General features: G+C 33.1%; 3 protein-coding genes across 4 annotated transcripts; 1 reads left to right on the top strand and 2 right to left on the bottom strand.

The window, feature by feature from the left end:
* Positions 1-558: 558 nt before the first annotated feature.
* Positions 559-6236, bottom strand: LOC123881771 (laccase-4-like). Its single transcript, XM_045930511.1, has 6 exons — positions 6032-6236; positions 4838-4989; positions 4118-4362; positions 3049-3177; positions 1654-2577; positions 559-1131 (listed from the first exon to the last, which is right to left on the bottom strand). Exons 1-6 carry the CDS (start codon positions 6128-6130, stop codon positions 1001-1003), a joined length of 1680 nt encoding a protein of 559 aa, XP_045786467.1. The 5' UTR covers positions 6131-6236; the 3' UTR covers positions 559-1000.
* A 5251-nt stretch (positions 6237-11487) lies between these two features.
* LOC123922427 (early nodulin-like protein 1) lies at positions 11488-13051 on the top strand. The gene is made up of 2 exons (XM_045975144.1): positions 11488-11535; positions 12680-13051. The coding sequence occupies exons 1-2, from the start codon at positions 11488-11490 to the stop codon at positions 13049-13051; spliced, it is 420 nt and encodes a 139-aa protein (XP_045831100.1).
* A 410-nt stretch (positions 13052-13461) lies between these two features.
* Positions 13462-16272, bottom strand: LOC123881769 (ankyrin repeat-containing protein ITN1-like). Of its 2 annotated transcripts, XM_045930508.1 has the most exons (5): positions 16196-16272; positions 15891-16084; positions 15673-15739; positions 14811-15226; positions 13462-14691 (listed from the first exon to the last, which is right to left on the bottom strand). In XM_045930508.1, the coding sequence occupies exons 4-5, from the start codon at positions 15180-15182 to the stop codon at positions 13642-13644; spliced, it is 1422 nt and encodes a 473-aa protein (XP_045786464.1). In that variant the 5' UTR covers positions 15183-15226; positions 15673-15739; positions 15891-16084; positions 16196-16272; the 3' UTR covers positions 13462-13641. The 2 variants fall into 2 exon arrangements, with proteins under 2 accessions (XP_045786464.1, XP_045786465.1); XM_045930509.1 differs by lacking the exon at positions 15673-15739.
* Positions 16273-23607: the final 7335 nt, after the last annotated feature.

The following is a 23607-nucleotide window of genomic DNA, read 5'->3' as shown; positions in this document are numbered from 1 at the left end:
TTAAAAAGTTTTATATCAGTTACGAGATGACCTTAATATATATGTTTATAAAGTAGCGACAATTCTCACTTTATATGCCAATTTTGTATGATTAAATTAGACCAACTCTCAATTTCTAAGACCCTTCACGACACAAACAAGAAATGTTAGACAAACCAACTTAGAGAAAGGTATTATTGTAATAGTGGCCATGATTTATTAACGCTTTTCTCTTTCTTCCTCTCATTGTCAATTTTCCTTCTCTACTTGTTCCTTTGACTTTCTTTTTTATCTCCCTCTTTGATAATAATTTTTTTTTCTTTCACCTTACTTTCAAGTTTCTCCTTATTTGTTTTTCTTTCACACCTCAATTTTCTCTTTATTTTCCTTCTCCTCTTTTTTTTGTCTCTCTCCTCCGCAAGAGAAGAAGAGTCAAGGGGAAAGTGAGAAAGTAATTATGCAATTTTCATCTTAACGAAGGGTGTTTTAGTAATTTCCAGCCTATGCAATTTAAGTATATCATTTTCTAACTACATTCAAAATTTTAAGGATGAGCCTGGTTTGAACTCACATTAATCGTTTTTTTGCACATAAAATGTACTTCATATTTATTTATTTTTGTAGAACCACACAATTTGATGATTTTTGTTTTTTGAATGGCCACACAATTTGATCATTAATCAAATTAAAACCAAATTTCATGTGTTTTGCATAATCAGTGAGCCAATGAATTTTAAATTCTTTTACATTTTGTTTATCACTGTCTAGTTACATGTAAACAAAATTATTCTTCAAGAAGGACAAAGAAGAGATATACAACAAACAATACAAATAAAATGAAAAAAAAAAAAAAAAAAAAAAAAAAGAGAAAGTGAGGACATGTTATTTGTCATATTCTCCAAGAAAAAAAAATCTTGTTATTATTAGCTATGATAGTTTACTCTCCTTTAATTGTGTAGAGTTTTCCCTTCTATGTATCCCCTAATCCTTCTTCCTTAAGTAAAGATTTATATTAATCTTCTCAACACTTGGGAAAGTCACTTGGAGGTGGTATTAAAGATTCATTTGGTCCTTTACCATTGTCCACAACAAATGCCATCTTTAGTCCCCATGTTGTGTGAACTTCCAAATGGCAATGCATAAACCACACCCCTAACAAAATGAAAACCATATATCAATACTTTGATCCTTTTATGAAGAGTAAATATCAATGTTGGTTTTTGAAATTATAGGTTTGTATTTATGAATATCCAACTTATCAATATTTAAAAATGATTGATGAAATTACAAAGGCTAAATTGCACTAATGATCCTCTAACTTTCATAAACTTGCGATTTTGACCCTCTAATTTTTATAATAGAACTTTTGGCCCCCTAATTTTAATCTCTTTTACAAAAGGCCGACCCTCACTTATTTTGACTAAATCAATGTACACGTGTACGGTTCACATATCACTTCAACAAGTCAATATAGACAGTGACTCACATGACATACTGACGTATTCATTTTAAAATACTAACATAACATAAAGAAGAGTTAGATTAAAATTTAGCAATTTTAGCGATCATGTTAAAATATCAATAATATGATATAATTAGATTGGTACAAACCTACAATTTCAATAAATCATTTACTCTTCAAATTTTCAAACATAACTATATTAACAACTTTACCTGGATTATCAGCCCTGAATCTGATAGCAGTCCAACCACCAGATGGAACACCAACTGTATTTCTCTCAACAGGATCAACCAAGTTAAATTTTTTACTATCCCTTTTAGCATTAAAATTCCCTTCTCCTCTACCAACAACAAAGAAATTAAATCCATGCAAATGAATAGGATGATTTTCTGGTGCAATCATTCCAGTATCTTGCAAAACTAATTGTACAGTTGAATTATAAGCAAGTCTATAAACCCTAGTCCCTCTATTAGTCGCTAAATTTGTTGGTTGCTTTTTTCCGGAGAAATCATAAACTATTTCAGGTTTCTTAGGAAAATCATCAGTAAAAATTCCACTAATGTTAAAAAAATGTGCTTGAAGAAGAGAAATTTTAGGCATAACAAATGTAACATTGTTAATAGCTGCAACAACTCTATTACCATTAAGACAACTAGCACAAGGGTTAAGACCAAGACTAACAGTGAAAAACAATGAATGATCAATTTTTTTAGGGACTAAAGCAAGGTATTTTTGGGAATTCAGACTTTTTAATGAGTCAGTGAAATTGTTAGCAATTTTTGTGGAATTTATTGGAGGAAGTGAAGTGAGTTTTGTGATTGTTGAACCAAGGGTATTTGAGTAATGTAATGTAGCTGTGGCAGTTACATTGTCTATAGCAATTGGTGCATCCATGAATGTTGAAGCTGCTACCATGTATTTTCCAAATGCATGATTGGTTTTGAGAAGTACATTTGTTGTTTGTCCAGGTGTTATTACTATTGTGTCTGTTGTGAATGGTTTTGTGTATGTAGCATCAACTTCAACAACTGTTAGTTTGTGACCAGCTATTTTGAAGAATAAGTCTTCATTAAGTGCTGCATTGATTATTCTTAGCAAATAGGTTTTTCCTTGTTCAACTTGGAGTTTGAATCCTTCTGCATAAATGAAACAATTGTGTTATTTGAATATCAAACTACATGCATCGCAACCAATTGTTAGTTGATCTAGTGATGATTGACGCTAAACTTGGTAGGGAAGACCACGGTTCGATCCCCAACAACTATGATCGGAAGGGGGCTGGAATCATTTGATGCCAGAACTGACCCCTGAACCAGATTAGATGGTCCAGTGGACTGGATACTGTTGGTGAAAAAAACAAAAAATACATGTATCGCATATGACAAATTTTGCAGTACAGTCAAAGCATCCTAAGTAATAAGTAAAATGAAATCGGTGAATAATTTTTTTGCTAGTAACTAAAAATGAAGTTATATTTTGATCACCAAAAAGAAAAGTGATTTATTTTATCCAAATGAGTGAAAACTCAGAAGCGATTTTTATTTCTTTATATTGGACTTTCTCAAATTATATTAAACATTGAAGGGTTAGATTAATAGAGATTTCACCTTGTGAAGCACAATGTTGAACGGGTCCTGGATGACCATTGATTGTGTGGGCATCAGAGACATTTGGGGCCATCCCAGATTTTAAAGCTTCATTTATTATAGCTTCAGTATCTGATTTCCACCATTCACCTAAACCAAATTGAAAATAATAAGGTTTTGTTTATTGTTGACAATAAGTGAATTGATCTAAATTCACTATATTACTTGTAAGTTGTAACAAAAGCTATCAGTTAGTTATGAGTTAGTTTAGTTGGTTGTAACTGATTTGTCTAGTTAGTTATGATCATTAACTTGTATATAAAGTGTAACATAGAGCTTGTAAACATTGAGTTGCCTAATACAATTTTTTCCTTTCTCTTCATCGAGCGCGGCTTGCGCCTATTCTCTCTGCAACTTTCCTTCATCCTGTACCTTGCAGGATCTCTTTCATGGCATACTTAGATCACAATGCTCAGTACTGTTTACATGGTATCAGACCTATAACAGGGGTATGCCATTGTTAATTCTCTTTCCATCTTTATTTTCTTCATCAATTTCATCTGAATCTTTGATTCTTTGAACTTTCTTTGATTCTTTTCTGCTCCTTCATATTCCTTGACACAATGTCTGTGGATAGCACTACTGGTAGTGTCAATGGTGGGGGACCCTCTGGTTCTCAGAATCACAACACTAATGATCATAACTAACTAAACAAATCAGTTACAACCAACTAAACTACTCATAACAGTAAACTAACTAATAGCTTGTGTTACAAGTAATAGTGAATTGAGCTCAATTCACTTATTGTCAACATTTATTTTGTAAAAATATTTTCTATTTATATTTTTTAAAACGTCTTCATTTTAGTTTGTTAATTAATAAAAGGATGTGAGATTAATGTTGAAGTGATTAATTGTAATGCAAGCACAATGTGTTCATTTTTGCAAATAATGAAAATAATCAATTTTTTCAAAATATAAAATTTAAAGTATAAAGTTCAAATTCAAGCGACTAAGATTTTTTAATTATAATTCCTTCATGACTAAATATTTTGTAACAAAAATATATAGGAAAAGGTAGAAGAACTAACTCAATATGAGAACTTGTTCCATGTGGGGTCTAGGAAAAGGGTAAGGAACTCCAAGCTTAGGTAAAATGACAATAGCACCATGTACAGTTGCCCTAAGCCAAAGTATATGTGCATGCCACCAAAGTGTTCCTCTTTGTCCTGTGAGGGTAAAATTGTACATATAGACTTGTCCTGGTTGAATTGGACATTGGGTTATGTATGCTGGCCCATCGGCCCAACCTGTTCTCAATTGTCTGATTCCATGCCTATTCAATTTTCATTCATCATTAAATAAAATAAAAAATTGGTTAATAATTATATTGACAATTTAAAAAGTTTAATAACATGATTAATTGTATATCTCACCATCACAACAAGGTCTAATATTAATTTCTGACATATCTATATAAATATAGCTACACTGTGATACTGGGTCGGCCTAATAAATTTATAGATCTAAAGCGAAAGGGGATAAATTTAAAATTTCAAAATGTTACACAAGCAATTTTTAGTCAAAAAAATTAATGGAGGGCTATCAAATGTAAAAGGGGATAAATTTGATGAGTCAAAATCGTACAATTGAAACTTGAGAACTAAAATCAAATAATTGTAAAACTTAGGAGGTTAAAATCGCAGAATTGAATTTTATGAGGCCAAAATCGTACAATTATAAAACTTGAAAGGTTAAGCCAAACATTTAATTAAGTTTAGATGACTTATAGTCATTAGTAACACACTCACCAATGGATGCTAACATTGTATTTGACATGGTTAACCACCTTTACAAGAACAGTGTCATCTTCCCTAGCATAGATGGTGGGGCCAGGAAAATTCCCATTTATGGTAACAATGGGCTTTGTTGAACATAATCTTGTGGCATTCTTCATCACCACCTGTATACAAAATCATCCAATATTTAATGGCCATGCATGACAACATTTATGTGACATATATCTACCAAACTTTGAGTGCCTTGAATTGCTAAATAATACAACAAGAACTTTGCTCTTTGATGAAGGTATGCAACTGTGCATGCTCATGTATAGACACTAGCCTCTTAGATTTCGTTAATTTGTTTTTTTAAAACATTGTTTAAACTTAAACTACAGTAGGTTTACTATGAAATTTACAAGCTTAATACAATATTCTCCAAGTGGATTAGTTAATTGAATTAAAAGAAAGAAAAAAAACTTTGAAGAACATAAATAGGTAGAGTTTGGTAGACAAACTAAACCAAACATTAAAAGTAAAAGTAAAATAGAACAGTACATAAATAAAGTTTTTTTTTTTAATAATATTGATAATAATATATTTTTTTTTTTACAATGAACTGGGATCGTACCCAGGATCTATACCGTACTATCCAAACCCTCCACAATGGCTTGATATAAGTATAGTTTGGTTCCTAAAGTTGATGAGTTAGAAAAATCATAATAGAGATATTTTTTAAAATAAAAAAGTATATAAAAATAGAAAACCGAAACGGAAATCAAAATATTATTATCTGGATTTTTTTTTTAGATAAGCTAAAAGAATAGACGACATTATTTTCTTTAGACATCCTAACTAAATTAGTATTCTCAAAGACCCTCATGTTTTGTATGGGTGCATTTTATCAAGAAACATATTTAGAGTCCGAAAACACAATGGATGTTTTTCTAAGCAAATAGTCATACATTTATTATTTGTATAAATGTCGTATTTTATCCTTAATAAACTTGACTACATAACTTGCTTAAAAAGAAGAAAAAAAAACTTGACTACATAATTGATAATACTCTTTTATCATGACATTTTTTATTTTGACTACATAATTTGCTCAAAAAGAAAAAAAAAAGCTTGACTACATAATTGATAATACTCTTTTATCATGACATGATAATTATAATCTATCTATAATTATAACACTAAAATTAATGTAAAGAATGCACGTACGTTGAACTTGTAGTGGCGAACAATGGCTTCCACAGAGAGAGGAAACAGGCAATAAGCAACTAGTAGCAATATGATCGTTCTAATCCACATCCTCTCCATGATAACCTCTTTGAATTTTCTTTGCCTCCACAAAAACGTGTAGTTAGATATACTTGGTGGAACCAATATTGCACAATGTAAATTGAGTGGGGATGGAACAACCTTATATAGTATGGTATTATTTGTTGTCAAGTCCTTTTAATTAGTTGGTTGAAAAAAATTCATAAAGATATCATGCATAAGCATAGTTTTAAGGCTAATGTTATAGTGGACCACCTTCACAAATGGTCTACCGTGGATAAGTGATCTACCGAATATGAATTTTACGAAATTCACTGTTGGATTGAAAGTTTATATTGTATAGATCATTCATAAATTTTTTAAAATTTTTTAAAAATCATTTGATATGTTATTGAGACCATCAAGATTTACGTTATTTAATAAACCGTTAATCTTGATGTGTCTCAATAACATATCAAATAATTTTCAATTTTTCTAAATTTTTCTATGGATGATCTATATGATATAAACTTTCAATCAAACGGTGGATTTTGTAAAATTCGTATTCGTTATAATGTTATTCATAACTGATCCACCATGGACCACTTATGAAGTGATCCATATTAGAATTTACCTAGTTTTAAACATGTTTGAATATTAAAATACAAATACCATATGACACCGCTTTCTTACTTTTCACCTCCTATCATATACAAACATTTCAAAAATACACAAATAAAAAAAAAAACGTCGTATTTGACATTAAAATTCTGATATTAAAAAAATATTATTTCTCTTCTTTTTTTTTTTTACATTAACCCTTTGATTTTTAAAAAAATAGACAAAAATTATTTTTATCAGAAATCAAACTTAGATTCTCCTATATGATTCGTCCTAGAGAACTCATTAACCACTTGAGCTCATTACCTTAATTATCCTTTCTCATTTTAAATAGAAGTCAAGATAACAATTGTGTTTGCATAACAATATTTGCTATTGCGGTCCGTAAATTCAAATATTAGGTTTTTGTTTTATATTTGATGTAACTCATTCTTATAAAAGAGTTCAAAAGGTCATGCATAATAACGTTGTGTCACCTAGGTCTATGGTTGTAGTTTTTAAAAGATTAGATTTTGCTAACATAAAAGTTTAGCAGTTGTTGTTTGTCTACCTTTTCTTTAAATCTAAATAATTTTTTTAAAAAAATAGAAATTTTCTTTAAAAGACTTTTAAGAAGATCAATGTCTTTCTTTATAAGAAAAATATTTGAAGACTTATCTCTATTCAGTGTAGCGATTCAAGTTTGTTTTCTTTCAATAACATTCTCACACCCAACATATTGAGTTTTTTTTTTCTTTATATTAAGCCTAATTCATTGTTATAAAATATACTCGTAAAGTAACGTCTCTCCTCTCTTTATAAGATAAACTCACTTCAAACCTTAATAAGACTACTAAACACATTAATGAAAAGGTTAGAGTTTAAACTCGAATTTTTCATGTGTCTAATGGAGAGTGTGAGTTTAGCCGCTGGATAAAAAAATAGTTATGCCGAGGGCCAGATTACAGTGTCAATTTTTTTTTTTAAAACCATGATTAAAAATATGATAGTACAAATTAAATAAAATGTAAAATAAATAGTCTACACCAAGATTAAAAATATATAGTCTACACCAAAAAACAAAAAGAAGCTGAGCAGAAAGTTCTAATATTTTTCTTGTGGGACACATAAAGTTGTCATCCATCATCAACCAAGACACTTTTTGAAGCTAAGATAGTTGCAATATTTTAATGTCACAATTTTATTTATTTATTCTTTCTGTTGGACTTGTGACCACATGAGATATTGGGTTTGGTCTAACTATTTTTTGTAAAGTACAACGATTCCCATCTAACATATGTACCATTTCATCAATGGATTGGATGCACAGTAATGTAGATTTTAAAGTCAAAGAGATGACATATACACCACAACCAATTATGAAGAAATTGTAAACTTAAAGTTTGTCATTGGAATATTGGTAACTGGTCATTTGATTGGTTGTTAGCAAACCTTGATTACAAAGTTGTTCTACAAATTTGAAATGAATGTTATATTGGTATAAGTGGTAATTTATTTATTTTTATTTTTTGACTAAAAGTTGTAATATAGAGGTTTCTAACAGATTCCCCAGGTCAAGATACTTGACCAGAATGACCTTGACATATAAAAATAAATAAATTGCTACGAATCATTAAAAAAAAAAACCATTTTAAGGTGCACTTCTGCTCTGTGAGTTGTGTCCTTTAATAACCGCCTACAGATATCTGATCATGTGTTGCATCAGAACCTTGTTATGGTCCCGACTCCCGACCACTCGAGGGTACTGTAATTATCTGAATGTGGATGGTAGTTTAATGGGCTCCTCTCAATCTGCGGGTTTCGACGAGCTTATCCGCAATAATGATGGAACTTTTCTTGGAGGTTTTTATGGTGTTGCGTCTCAGCCGAGTATTTTGTATGCGGAGATCATGGTGTTGGGGAGTTCGGGGGAGCTCGGGAGAAACAATGGGCCAATGCTCCAGGACAACACAAGAGATGAAGACGCCACATCCCAACCCAAAACCTTAAGGTGTTAGGTTAATGGGTCACCTCTCTTATAAATCCAACATTCTTCCCACACATAGTCGATGTGGGACTTAAACACTCACACTTGAAACCCAACATTCTCGCCCAAGTGTGAGTTTTCCCATATACTATAGTTGATCCAAACCAGGATCCCCTCCTGCTCCCTCACCAAGCCGAACCTAGGTTCTGATACCACTATTGGGGAAAAACCGGGGGAGCTCGGAAGAAACAATGGGTCAATGCTCCAGGACCACACAAGAGAGGGAGACGCCACATCCCAACCCAAAACCTTAAGGTGTTAGGTTAATGGGTCACCTCTCTTATAAATCCAACATTCTTCCCACACATAGTCGATGTGGGACTTAAACACTCACACTTGAAACCCAACACATGGCTATGCTACACGGACTAGAGCTATGCTGGGAAAAGGGATTCCGGAGTGTCTCTTGCTTCTCCGACTCCTTACAAACTGTTACTCTTGTCAAAAACGGTGTTTCGTCTTATCATAATTAGTTTGCAAATGAAGTTACTAGCATTCAACAACTTTTGGATAGAGATTGAGTTGTTGTTGTTAATCACACGCTCCGTGAGGGCAACGTGTGCGCTGATATTTTGACCAAGAATGGAGCTAACAACTCTATCTCCCCTCTTGTGAAGCTTGAAGCCCCTCCTATGGTCCTATTGAGTTGTCTAACCTCCTCTTTGTTAATGTTTGAGGAGTTGCTTTTATCAGAGATTAGTTTTATTTTTTGTTTTTGTTTGTGTAAGTTTCCTCTCCTGTAACAAAAAAAACATTTCTTATAAAATGGCTCAAACAGATTTTTTTTTCTTTTTCTTTTACCAAAATTCAAATTATTAGGCACAATTTCAAACCACTTTTGTTTATGTAACTTTTCTTCCTATATGATATGATAGTCGTCAAAAGCTCATTAACATCACTTTAATTAATAATAGATTTTCATTAAAAGTTCCATAAAAAAAAAAAATCATTAAAAGAAATTAACCTTTTTCTCTCGTAGAAAAATCGGGTGAGGGTGCTTGAAATATAAAAAATGGTATGATGTGGTCATTGTAAAATCTATATAGATCAAAATAAGATTATGTGATAACTGTTAATCAAGATATTAAGCTTAAGTTGTTAACGATTACTTCGTAGGACGAATTGTTTGAGAGAATGCGAGTTCGATTCATGGTGAAAATAATTTTTTACTACATTTTATTTATTTCACGATCGAATTCTGAATTGCTAACTAGAGGATCAACGTCAAAAGAAAAATGATTCTATGATTGACGACTATAGCACCATATTTTATCTAACTGTAACAACTTTTATATATATTTTTTTTTGACAGTAACTTTTATATTGTTGACTATAGCCCCATTTTATATGGCTAATGGCTATAAGAACTTTCATTGCTTTTATAAACTACAAGCTAAAGGATTAGTAACTAATTTTAAGTTTTTTTTTTTCTCTAAAGACGAATTTATTAGTAGTGGGCATTTATCTCTTATGCTCTTCGCAATAATTTGTATTAAGGGTCCGTTTGATCTGCAAAATATAAATACCGGACAGAACAGTACAGGACAATATAAGATAGAACAACACATGACAAAGGTTTAAGGTATTGAACAAACTTTGTGTTGTACGATGTTTGGTCGACAAAAGGTTATTTTGCTATTTTAAACAACTTGTGCTGAGGACAAAAAGTTGTCCCGTGATTTTGTGGGGGACAAGAATTTCAATTTTTGTCCTGTCCCTTGACCCCAGTTTGTCCAGTACCAGGAACAGTTTTAAAATCAAACACAGTACGGCAAAAGTTATTCTGTCCAGTCGCTTATTTTTTAGCAGATCAAACGCACCCTAAAAATAAATAAATGTATGATATGGATTTTCTTTTGCTATACAATAGTTAACGTTTGAAGGAAAAATAGCTGGTTTAGATGAATATATAGAAACGTGGGTACAAACATGATTAACCTTAAAGATAATATTATGTTTATAAGAGAAAAGAAGAAGAAAAAATATAGGCAAAACTTTTTTGGTTAAGGACTAGCATTTAGACATCAAGAGAGACTTCAAACTACATTGGCATCCCTAATCATCCTCATTTTATGTCTATAGCTCAAAAATATATATTAATAAAAAGGAAAAAGAATATATTTATACAATTGGGGTGGGGGGGAGGCCTCACCCAAAGCAAAAATTAAGAAAGAAAAAGAAAGAAAAAAGATTTTTCTATGTCTTTTAATTAATCAAGAGAGCACTCATGAGGCAGGTACATAGTGGAGATGGTGGGTGACATGTAAGTTCTTGGGATGTTGTGTTAGCCCAACAAAAATATTGGTCAAGTACAGTTTTCACTAATTGCAGGCGGAGTGAGAGATTATTTGATCAAAAGAAGTTTCTTCTTCCTAGTACTAGAACCAAGCCAAAAGTTTGAGGAGTTGGTATCACATCATATCATTAAACTACTAGATTTATTAATTAATTAATTAATTAACCTAAATTAGCACACATATTTCTAAACACTGCCGCCGCCTTTTTTATTTTACAAATTATCTGCCGCCATTTTAATTCTGAATTATAAACATTCCCTTTTCTCCTAATCTCTATAAATGAATGATAGATTATATTGCATTGTTGAAACATGTACAAGTATATAGTTTATATATATTACACGAAATATACATCTGAGTAATTGAAAGGCTATTGTTATGCCTAAACTTAGGGGGATTCTAGTGTGGGTAAGTGGATGATGTCTCCCACTGGTGAAGACTAATTTTCCACCACTAGATGTGTTGGAAATACAATGAATGGTGTGGATGATTTACAGGGAAATTGTTGCTACAGTGTATTAGTAGGTTTTTTTTAAATTTATCTTTTCTTTTATAAAATTTAAAAAATTAAAAAAATTACAAAATTTAAAAAATCGTCAATAAACCCTAAAATCGGCTGAAAATCCAAAAAATAGGCCGAAAAACCAAAAATCGACCGAAAACCCAAAAAATCGGCCGAAAACCTAAAATCGGCCAAAATCGAAAAAATTGACTACAAACCCTAAAATCGGCCGGAAACCCGAAAAATCGGCAAAAAAAACCTAAAATCGGCCAAAATTAAAAAATCGACTATAAACCCTAAAATCGGCCGAAAACCCAAAAAATCGGCCGAAAAACCAAAAATCGGCTGAAAACCTAAAATCAGCCAAAATCCAAAAAATCGACTATAAACCCTAAAATCGGCCGGAAACCCGAAAAATCGGCAAAAAAAACCTAAAATCGGCCAAAATTAAAAAATCGACTATAAACCCTAAAATCGGCCGAAAACCCAAAAAATCGGCCGAAAAACCAAAAATCGACCGAAAACCCAAAAAATCGGCAAAAAAACCTAAAATCGACTATAAATCCTAAAATCGGCCGAAAACCCAAAAAATCGGCCGAAAAAACCAAAAATCGACCGAAAACCCAAAATCGGCCAACATCCAAAAAATCGGCCGAAGAATCTAAAATCGTCCCTAAACCCAAAAAACTCAATTTTTTCGGATTATCGACCGATTTTATGGTTTTCGGCCGATTTTAGGTTTTTCGGCCGATTTTAGGATTTATAGTCGATTTTAGGTTTTCAGCCGATTTATGGTTTTTGACCGATTTTTCGGTTTTTCGGCCAATTTTTGGGTTTAGGATCGATTTTATTAAAATAAATAAAATTAAATGAAGGAAATTCAATTACATTACCCAAACAAAGAATTTTACAATTGATGGAATTTCAACACTTTATCCAAACACTGGAATTTGAAAATCAAGGGAATTCAATTGAATCAATTGAATTGCTTAGTATTTAAAATCCCTTGAATTTCTAGAATCCCTCATCCAAACACACTCTAAGTTTTTAAAATCAAAATATATATAAAGAAACTGTATTAATTTCAAAACTTGATGCACCTTTATTATTGTAATTGTAAGGGTTAAGAAAAAACCAATTTTATTTTTACGACAATTTTTTAGGTTCTTAGTGTGGAGAAATTTGATTACTTCAACTGTGACACAAGTGCACCAATCACTACTTTCACCAATGGAAAGAGCACTTTTAATCTTGACAGATCAGGACCTTTCTATTTCATAAGTGGAACTGATGATCATTGCAACCATGGCCAAAAATTGCTCGTTGAAGTTATGGCGCCGCATTCAATTCCAGCATCTCCACCTACCACCATTGCAGTTCCGCCTGAAGGTTCATCACCGATCATGGCTCCTTCGGATTCACCTTATTCTTCTGATTCCGTGGATCAGGCTACTTCATCTTCCACCATGGTGCTTGCTTCAAGTTTTCTGTCTACTTTGATCACATTTGGAATTGTGATGATGTTAGCACTCTAAAATGTCTTGTTATGGTGTTTAACTAGTTGTTTTTCTTTCATCGAGTCTTCTGAAATTTGAGTTGTTTAGGCATTATTACCATTTGAATTTTTTCCCATTTCTACTAGTCTAGTATCATTTGATTTCATTATGGTTTTTGTATTGTATTGAACTACTATTTATGTTCAAATCTTGACTTTCTCTTTTATAACCGTTGGCTTATGGGTTGAATCATTGCATTAGTTCATATATTAGGCGTTCCTACCACGAATCAGTATTCATTGTTTATACTTAATCATAAACAGCAAATGCATTTGATGACTAGGAAAAGATAAAACTAACTTCCTAAATATTGTTGTCACTGATCTCTTTCCAGTTAAAACAAATTGATAAGATTCGATAAACATCACGATAAGATATGAAGATAGTGGTTTAGAATTTCCGATGTTACCGTGCTATAACTTTTTCTGCCTGATTCTGCTGTATGAAACAGTTTTAGAAAATATTTTGGAATATACATAGTTAACATTCTTGAAGAAGTGATATTTAATGTACAAATAATTTTCTACACATAGTACATAATATTTTCATCTTAGGAGCCAACAAATGAATCAATATGAATGGTAACCTTGTAGATAAGAGCTTTGAAAATCTGAATTTTCACTTTCCTTATCTGAATCTGCATTTCCATCCCCACTTTCCTTTCTTTTCTTTCTCCACTTAGATTTCCTAAGCCAATGTTCAACAAGCATCACGCTAAGACCAATGAAAATTGTACCTAAAGAGCCACCACCAAGTGCTATTAACACAACAGTTAGCCATTGCATCCCTTGATTATGTGGCAAAATCACCCATGTAGCTGCAACATAACCAGTTGCCATAAACGCAACAGCGACCCACATAACCTTGTGAGCAATGATCAATAGTATTGTTTGTGGTTTTCTTCTAAATGGAATGACACTAACAAGAACAATAACTATAGATAATGAGGTGAAAAGTGCTATGTTATTGCTTATTGCAAATACCTTAAAAGCTGATGTTTTACCAACCATTGATTTGCCTCTCATTGGTCCTTCTTGGTACACACCACCAGGTGGACTAATACCAGCAGCAAAAGTTACAGTTGCAATCAAAACAGCCACTAATACAATAGTGTTTCTTGCATTTAGTATTGCCTCTTTGTGCATCTCATGATAGTTTTTCCTCTTAGTATGGTTCATATTTTCCGTTTTTTCTTTGTTATTATGATGCTTGTGTTTCACTAAATTAGTCGGTGAGAAGTAATATGGATTATAGGTTCCATTCTCAAACCTCTCACTTATTTGAGGCTGAGGTGATCTAGATTCAGTGCTTTTGCTAACCGGTGGAGGACTAATACAATCATAAGAAACCACTTCGCTTAGCACTTCCATTTCATTAGATATATACCTTCGCGACGGAGAACGCCTAGATGGTGGTGAGGGAAAATTGGTCTTGTCTAGTTCAAGTGAAAAGGAGGAAGATTGGAGGCTTCTCTTAGCACCAGCTCGGATGAATGTTGCTTGTAGGTACCTATTTTCTATGCTGTCCATAGCCTGATCAAGAATGTCAAGTGCTGTGATCCCTTCACTATTCCTAATATTGATATCCAGCTTTGTCTTGTTGATCAAGAAATCTGTCATCTACAATGATTATAAAACTGTGATGAAAAATAATCCTTAACTATTGAATAGAATAATATTGAAGGATAATATGTACCAAAATTTGGTTCCAATATTCAAAACTCACATCAATTTCTTACCTTATGGCGACCGCCTGAAACTGCTAGATGTAAGACAGTGTTGCCATATCTATCTTGGCAGTGCAATAAGTTTGTACCATTTGCAACCTGCACCAAGAAAACCAAAGCATCATAGCATCCATATCTCACAGCTAAATGAAATACTGTCTCTTCTTCTCTTGTGGTATAGTGAAACGATGCAGCACTTCCCGATACAAAATCGTTGAGGATTGAGACTTTCCCATTCATCACTGCAAGATGCAATGGTGTATAACCATTGTTGTTGTATTGTAAAGAAAGATTTGAATCGCGTGTTAGTAGTATCCATACAATCTCTCTGTGTCCTTTATTACAAGCATGATGCAATGCAGAATTCCCATTCTCATCGATCATTTGAGTAAGATCTGGCCACTTGTTCAACAACTCTCTAACAACATCTGCATAGATAATCAACAGTTTAGGAGATAACTATAAAATTTCCAATCCATGAACTGTATATTTACCTAACTCGCACAATTGAAACACACAACCTACCAAAAACTGCGAGAGAGAACACATTGCTCACACATTTCAGCAAACACTTGGTGGGCAAAATTGAGTAAACCAGATTGTGCATAAAATTGTATTTGAGAATTCCAACAATGTAAGTTTTAAAGGGTCATTGCATATAAATTTTAGAGTGAAGACTCATTTTGATCCTCACAAATTTTTTACCGGACAATTTAGTCGTTAACAAAAATAAAATCCAAATTTTTTATATAAACAATTCTCCAAATAATATGTAGTTATATGACAAGAAAATTTTAAAATTTTGATTGAATGTTACTATTTAAAATACTATCAAAATTTAAAAAATTAAAACATAATAGCAACATTCACTTACTTCCCCTGAAGCTACGTTCACGAACAATGGATTTTGACTGTTTGGTCTACCCTCCATGACTCAAAGCCTACATATTTAACAGACATAGCAAATGTTTAACCATCCCTATTTCATAAACATATCTATGAAAATCTTTATGAATTTGAGGCGGATTCTAGCGTGAATAGTCGACAAAAAATGAAGGATTTAAGGGAAATAATTAAGCCGGATAAACTTACCTCAAAGAACCTTCCGTTGTCTTCACTTTGCTCTGCTTCTCGATCGATCCAAACCAGTTGTCTTTGCTCGTTTGATTTGCTACAATGGTTATGGACTGGAGGAAGGAGCAACGCGGTGGATCCTGCGGTGGGGGGAAGGAAGAAGATGGAAGGATTTGTAGGAGCAACGCGGTGGATCCTGCGGTGGGTGGATCCTGAGAAAGTATTTGTTTTTGTTAATAATAATAATTAAAATATTATATTCTCAATTCTCAATTAATAATTAATAATTACTTAAAAAAAAAAAAAAAAAATACAGGAACAACCTTTGATAGCCGGTTGAAATACTCTCTCACCAGTGAGAGATATGTTACTCACACCCACGCTAGCATCCGCCCTAAACTTAAGCTATATAGTTGTAACATGTAAGGCTAATTGTAACTGACAATAAAAGACATAATTCTATTTCTAATAATAACAAAGACAATTATCATATCCTTTAATGATTTTGATTTCATCAGATATGAGTTACAGCTGGTCCATTACGCCCCCTCAAGATTAAGGTTCCATCGATGACCTTTATCTTGGATGTGAGTTCAGTGAACTTAGCCGTAGGCAGAGGTTTAGTAAGCAAATCCGTCAGCTAGTCCTTGGTACACATGTGTAACAATGAGTTTGTTCTCTTGAACTTGTTCCTTGACAAAATGATAGTCCAAGGATATGTGCTTCATTCTTGAATGGAGTACAGGGTTGGAGAAAAGGTAAGTAGCACCCACATTGTCACATAATAAACGAGGAGGGTCATTCAGAGGAGGGTCATTCATCAGAATTTGGAGCTCATGAAGCAAGCTTTGGAGCCACATTAACTCAGTAGTTGTAGTGGCAACTGCACGATATTCTGCCTCGGTGGAAGATCGTGCCACAGTTCGTTGCTTTCGTGAGAGCCACAAAATGGGGTTGCCTCCAAAGAAGATGATGTATGCTGAAGTTGATGTTAGATCATCGCTGTTGCCCCCCCCCCCCCCAATCTGCATCCGGGTATGCAACCAGGTTGTTTGTAGCTGTTTTTCGTAACATAAGACCATGATTCATTGTTTGTTTGATGTACCGAAGAATACGTTTCAAATGCTGCAAGTGAAGAGATGTTGGTTTATGCATGAACTGTGACAATTTATTGATGGCGTATGACAAGTCGGGACGAGTGAAGTCCACCAAATTTTCTTGCGATACTCGGTGGCATCGGTGGATGTTGTGCCATCATGGAGTTGTAGCACGGCTGTAGAAGAAAGTGGAGTGGAAGATGGTTTCTCCCCCTCCATGTCAAACCTTTGTAGGAGCTCACGAATGTATCTGTGTTGTGTGAGAAAAATTTCATTACTGGTAGGAATTATTTCGATACCCAGAAAATAATGAGGTTGTCCCAGATTTTTCAATGAGAATCTATGAGAGAGTGCCTTGATGAAGTGTTGAAGAACTGTGGAATTATTACCTGTGAGCAGTAAATAATCTACATAGACTAAGAAGTAAGCCATAATTTCACCCTTGTGATAAGTGAAAAGAGATGGATCACTTTTGCTTGTTTGGAATCCGTAAGATAGAATGAATGCCTTGAGAGAATCATGCCAAGCACGTGGAGCTTGCCGAAGACCATAAATTGCTTTGTGAAGTTTACAAACATAGGTGGGATGTTCCACATCTTTCATACCCGGTGGTTGATCCATGAAAACCTCTTTAGTGAGTGCTCCTTATAAAAAAGCGTTGTTTACATCAAGTTGATGCATTGGCCACTGATTTGAGATTGCAAGCGTGAGAATAATTTTGATTGTTTGTGGCCAAACAATTGGGGCAAATGTCTCCTTGAAATTAATACTAGGACATTGTGTGAATCCCTTTGCAACAAGACGTGCCTTATAACGAGCAATGGAGCCATCACTATTTTGCTTGATACGAAATAACCATTTGCATCCAACAATATTTTGTCCAGCCCTTAGAGGCACGAGAGAGAATGTGCCGTTTCTGATTAATGCTTCAAATTCATCTGCAATTGCCTTGCGCCAATGAGCATGTTTCATGGCCTCACGAATATTGGAAGGTTCCATGTTTTCTGGTAGGGGATGTTTGGATACAGTGTACATCCTCTTTGGTTTGAATATGTTATTCTTGGACCTTGTGATAATTTGGTTTGGCTCATGAGAGGGTGGTGGAACTGCAGAGTTACCAGTTGTGATAGTAGTAATAGAATCAATAGAAGGTGTAGAGACATCATTACCTGACATAGCATTTGAAGGCATGCGTTCCTGATCTTCAAGGGACATAGCAGATGACGTGGGCGGGTCATTGTTATGGATTGGAATGTTGGTGTGAAGAGGTTGAGGTGTGTCGGTTGTAGTTAAGGATGGTGATGGTGTGGGTTTGGTGAGTTGAATGTTAGGGAATATGTGATCAAAAAATTTGACATGCCTGGAAGTGTATATTTTGTGAGTTATGGGATCAAGACATATGTAGTTGTATTGGGATTCTGCATATCCAAGAAATATGCATGGTTGAGACCGTGGTTGAAGTTTGTTGGAAGCATAAGGTCTCAACCATGGAAAACATAGACAACCAAATGAATGGAGATGTGAGGGAGTTGGAGTTTTCTTATGAAGAGTTTGATATGGTGACTGCATGTGAAGAACAGGTGTTGGTAACCTATTAATTAGGTACACTGCAGTTCTAAATGCAAATGACCAATATTCGGGTGGCAATTTTGACATATGTAGTAATGCTTTTCCAGTTTCAACTATATGTCGGTGGCGTCTTTTAGCTGGGGCATTCAGTTCAGGTGTATATGGTGGTGTGGTGAGGTGAGATATGCCATGAGTGTGTAAAAATGATTTTAGTTTGATAAATTCTCCTCCATTGTCAGAGTACAATGTGACAATTTTTTCTTTGAAATAATTCTCAACAAGATTTTTAAATGCGGGAAACAAAATAGAGACATCTGATTTATTTCTTAATGAATAGAGCCATACATATTTAGTAAAATGATCAACGAAAATTACATAATAAGAGAAACCATCTATAGATCTAATGTGGGCTGGACCCCATACATCAGTATATATAAGTTCTAATGGTTTTTCTGTTTTAATACTAGAGACAGAGAAGGGTAGTTTATGACTCTTAACACTATTGCAGGATATGCAAGGTTCTTGTTGGCTCTTTATTTTGCAAGATGGAAGTAGATGTCTTAGAATGCGGTCAGAAGGATGCCCCAATATGTGATGCCATAGTGGAGGAATGAATGTAGTTTTGATGTATGACTTTGGTGGGAATGATGGATTGGGCATGTGGTAGAGTCCGCTGCTATGCTGCCCTCTTAGAAGAGGTTCCCTTGTCTTCAAATCCTTTATCATGAAATGATCAGAAAAGAATTCAATGGAGATAGAGTTAGTGTGGCATAGAGATGAAACATACAACAATTTTGTATAATTTTTGGCACATGTAAAACATTTGATAGATGAAGTGATTTAGAGGGAGTGTGCAAAATAATTTTACCAATATTAGAGATGTCTTAGAATGCGGTCAGAAGGATGCCCCAATATGTGATGCCATAGTGGAGGAATGAATGTAGTTTTGATGTATGACTTTGGTGGGAATGATGGATTGGGCATGTGGTAGAGTCCGCTGCTATGCTGCCCTCTTAGAAGAGGTTCCCTTGTCTTCAAATCCTTTATCATGAAATGATCAGAAAAGAATTCAATGGAGATAGAGTTAGTGTGGCATAGAGATGAAACATACAACAATTTTGTATAATTTTTGGCACATGTAAAACATTTGATAGATGAAGTGATTTAGAGGGAGTGTGCAAAATAATTTTACCAATATTAGAGATGGTATGTCCTGAACCATCACCAACCACAAGCTGATCCGAACCTGTGTATGGTTGAGCGAGATGCAATTGATCCAGATCATTAGTGATGTGATGGGTTGCTCCTGAGTCTAGAATCTAATCCGAGACACCTGGTGGCATGGCTCTAGTGTGATGAGCAGTGGGAGTCTGGTTCCTTCCTGGAGGATATCCACGCAGCTTGTAGCACACTTTGGCTGAGTGTCCTGGTTTCTCACAGTATTGGCACACTATGCGCCTTGAAAGGCTATTGTTATGCCTAAACTTAAGCTATACAACTGCAACATATAAGGCTAATTGTAACTGACAATAAGACATAATTCTATTTCTAATAATAACAAAGACAATTATCATATCCTTTAATGATTTTGATTTCATCGGATATGAGTTACAGCTGGCCCATTAATCTCACCAATAAAGTAAAAAATCTGACTAGTCTGCGTGAACTTAGCTCAATTGGTAGGAGCATCGCGCTATATGTACAGGAGGCGGGAGCCAGAGTTCGAACTCCGCACATTCCATTTATCCACATTTAAGGTGGAATTTCTAGCTAGGGCATTAGGCTACTTGACTCGGAAAAAAAAAATTGACTTGGAAAAAAAATAAAAAATTTGATTGTTATAATTAACGTGGTGTTAGTTAACTAGTGTCATAAAAACATATAAATTTATAGGGAATCCATACAAAAAATTGGCATAAATATATAAATGAAATATTGGTCAAAGTGAAAATTGTATAATTTTCTATTTCGTTTTCGTTTGATTCATTAAACGATGCCCTAAGAACACCTACTGTCAAAAATAAAATATTGTAAAAAAAAAAAAAAACAATAACACTTACCTTCATTACAAACATTTGGGTTCTTTAAATCCACTCAATTTTTTATATCGTTTTACATATAATTATTATTTAAATAACTCAATTATATTTTTAAATTTAGACATTCACCTGCATCCTATTTTTATATTGTTAATGGGTAATCAGCTGAATCTGCCACGATTTGACTGGGAAAATTCGAATTAATTGGATTTGAGTTTTGCCCAATTTTAAAATATAGAGGTATGACGGATAATGGAGATATTGATGCCCACCTTGAATCCGCCCCACTTATATTGGAATTATATTTTACATCTTTTAAACTAAAATCCAACAAAGTCGTAAATTACATTCATATGTTAATTTTTATTTGGCTTAAATGCACTTTTGTTCCCCCTATTTTCAAAAAAATGAAGTTTTGATCCCGCTATTTTAAAAATCAACTTTTTAGTCCCCCAATTTTAATTTTTTTTGAGTTTTGATCCCCCATTCAATTTTAAGGCTAATTTTGTTTAAGGTGGACAAATTTAATATCCATGTCATTATTTGTTTTTAATTCAATAAAACTTATTTTATAAAATAATTTAATTATTAAAATTATAGTATTTTTTAAAAAGAAATCAATCAAAAAATAATTCAAAAACATCAAAAATCACACCAAACAATCCATAGCTCCGATTATCATCATCCACTTATCCAGTTATCCTTACTCTTCTTACCAACCCAGAAAACAAAATAATCACGTTTCATCATCATATCATCATCGTAAACTCATTAAAATAGAAAATCCCAAAATTCACAACCTCTAATTTATTAAACCTAAGAAAAAACAAACAATCACAACATGAACATGATCCTCTTTGATTCAAATCAAACAATTGCATATTGAAAGTAAGTTTTGTGTTTCAAGAACCTCCAACTTTCATCATTATCCAACTTGATATAAAACCAATCTAGATTAAACTTCAAACTTAAAACAATTTCTGGGTTTTCATTCAAACTCATCTAAATTCATAGATAGTTTAAAGATTATGAGTAATTTCTATTGAAACACAAAATCATCTATAATTTCTTTTTGTTTTTAAAAATCCAAAAATTGTTGAGTTTGAACGGAAACCATAGGACGGTGAAATCCATAAGGAAGGATTCTCTTCGACGGTGAATAAAATTCTAGTAGTTGAAGGTTTGATAATTAGGGTTTCAAATTTCATATTTCATAAGATTTAACAATTATTATTTCAGTTGAATATATAATTTTAATAATTAAAATATTTTATAAATAAAGTTTTATTAAATTTAAAAATATATAATAATGACATGGATATTAAATTTGGCCACATGAATGTTGCCACATCATTAGTTACAAGGCCACATCAACAAAATTAACCCCAAAATAGGATGGGGGATCAAAACTAAAAAAAAATGAAAATAGGGGGACTAAAAAACTGGTTTTTAAAATTGGGGGACCAAAACTTCATTTTTTTGAAAATAGGGGTACCAAAAGTGCATTTAAGCCTTTTTATTTTTAAGTTAAGTATTAAACTTTTGAAAATAGGGGTACCAAACTATTTTCCTCTATTTTTTTTCTTGTTTAAAAAAATATATATTGTTGAAACAAAATAGTTTTGGGCTTTTAATTTTTTTTAAATAAAAATACCAAATATAACCTATTTATGTATCCAATATTGAAACCATGTCTATTTACAATTCTCTCAACCATGTTTTCGACTTAATTTCCATCGGTGTTTTGTCTTAATCGACTGTAAGACTCTAAGACATCATCTGCATTCTAGTTTTGATTAAGAATAATGATGTTACGACAAGGCATTTGGATTGGTTCAGCTAGTGTATGTTGTGAACCTAATTGGTACAAACAATACAAACAATTCAAATAGCATGATTCTTTACATTAAATTACTATGTAAAAGTAAAAACAATTCAAGTAAATGTTACATTTATCTCCTTTTATTTATTTATTAATTTAAATAAGGGATAATTACTACTAAGTGCACATTGTGGTAATTATCCATTAAGCCTAAATTATGGTCTTTATTCTTTCCCTCAAATATAGTAACCGCCCATAAAGATAGTGTGACAGTTATGATTGCACTTAAAATATTTTTGTGATGGACAAAAATTATAGAGTGCAAACCCTTGTTTTGGTTCCCTAAGCCTAACAATCTCCTTCAAAAACTTAAACCATCAAAGTGAGACTGTGGAGAGTTTAGAAGAGCTTCAACATCCCAAAAGGAGCAATTCTCAAGCAATAATAAGTTTGAAACAAAAGCAATGGCTGGAGGTATTTCGGCTATTAATTTCAATCTCGTTTCCGATGTTTAAGGTTGAATTTCGTTTGTGAATTATAGAAATTTTAACAGTAAATTGAGTTATATACATCAATCGAGATTCAAAAATCAAAAGTCACATAAGAAGTGTATCATTCTATGATTTTATGTGTTAGCACATAGATGAGTTTCTTGTTTAGGCAATGTTTTTCTCTTTTGGAACTCCCTAAAACAATCCTAGGTTCTCCTATTTATAGGAGAAATGTGAAAACCGAATAATCATTTTCGATCTTGCATGTCTGCCACGTGTGGGAGGAAACCCGTCCTTGTAAAAACACTTCGCTCCAATCTTCATTTTATGTTTGAATTTGAATTTTGGTGGAAAATATATTCTTTGCCGCTTTTTCTCCGGTATTTCGAATTTCCCGCCTTGAAGTATTTTAAACTTGCACTAACTATTTGATTTTCGAAACCTAGGTGGTTTTCGAAAATGATTTTTTTTTTACATATAACAAAATCGCTTTAAAAAAACTTTTTAAAATTTTTTTTTAAAAAAAAAAAAATCAAAAGGGAACCTTGTTTTAAATTTCCAACAAGAACATTCTAACACTCCTTTTTCTTTTTCATAACAAAAAATAAACCCCAATCACTTACCAATAATCTAAAATTCCAGATTATTATTGTATGGAGGGTCCTAGAGTATGTAAGAAATACACACGCTTGAGAAGAGGGAGAGACAGTAAAAACA

This window comes from Trifolium pratense, linkage group LG4 (genome assembly GCF_020283565.1).
Source record: "Trifolium pratense cultivar HEN17-A07 linkage group LG4, ARS_RC_1.1, whole genome shotgun sequence".
NCBI classification, from domain to species: domain Eukaryota; kingdom Viridiplantae; phylum Streptophyta; class Magnoliopsida; order Fabales; family Fabaceae; genus Trifolium; species Trifolium pratense.
This window is presented reverse-complemented; position numbering and strand designations above follow the sequence as displayed.

What these genes read in the sequence shown, in the direction of transcription:
- LOC123881771 (XM_045930511.1), bottom strand. Translation starts at nt 6,130, where the DNA reads ATGGAGAGGATGTGGATTAGAACGATCATATTGCTACTAGTTGCTTAT. An exon ending in GGAACAAGTTCTCATATTGA is followed by an intron (nt 3,178 to 4,117) that starts GTTAGTTCTTCT and finishes AATTTGGTTTAG; the next exon opens with GTGAATGGTGGAAATCAGAT. An exon ending in ATTCAGGGCTGATAATCCAG is followed by an intron (nt 1,132 to 1,653) that starts GTAAAGTTGTTA and finishes TCATTTTGTTAG; the next exon opens with GGGTGTGGTTTATGCATTGC.
- LOC123922427 (XM_045975144.1), top strand. Translation starts at nt 11,488, where the DNA reads ATGAATGGTGTGGATGATTTACAGGGAAATTGTTGCTACAGTGTATTA. An exon ending in ATTGTTGCTACAGTGTATTA is followed by an intron (nt 11,536 to 12,679) that starts GTAGGTTTTTTT and finishes ACAATTTTTTAG; the next exon opens with GTTCTTAGTGTGGAGAAATT.
- LOC123881769 (XM_045930508.1), bottom strand. Translation starts at nt 15,182, where the DNA reads ATGATCGATGAGAATGGGAATTCTGCATTGCATCATGCTTGTAATAAA. An exon ending in TTTCAGGCGGTCGCCATAAG is followed by an intron (nt 14,692 to 14,810) that starts GTAAGAAATTGA and finishes TAATCATTGTAG; the next exon opens with ATGACAGATTTCTTGATCAA.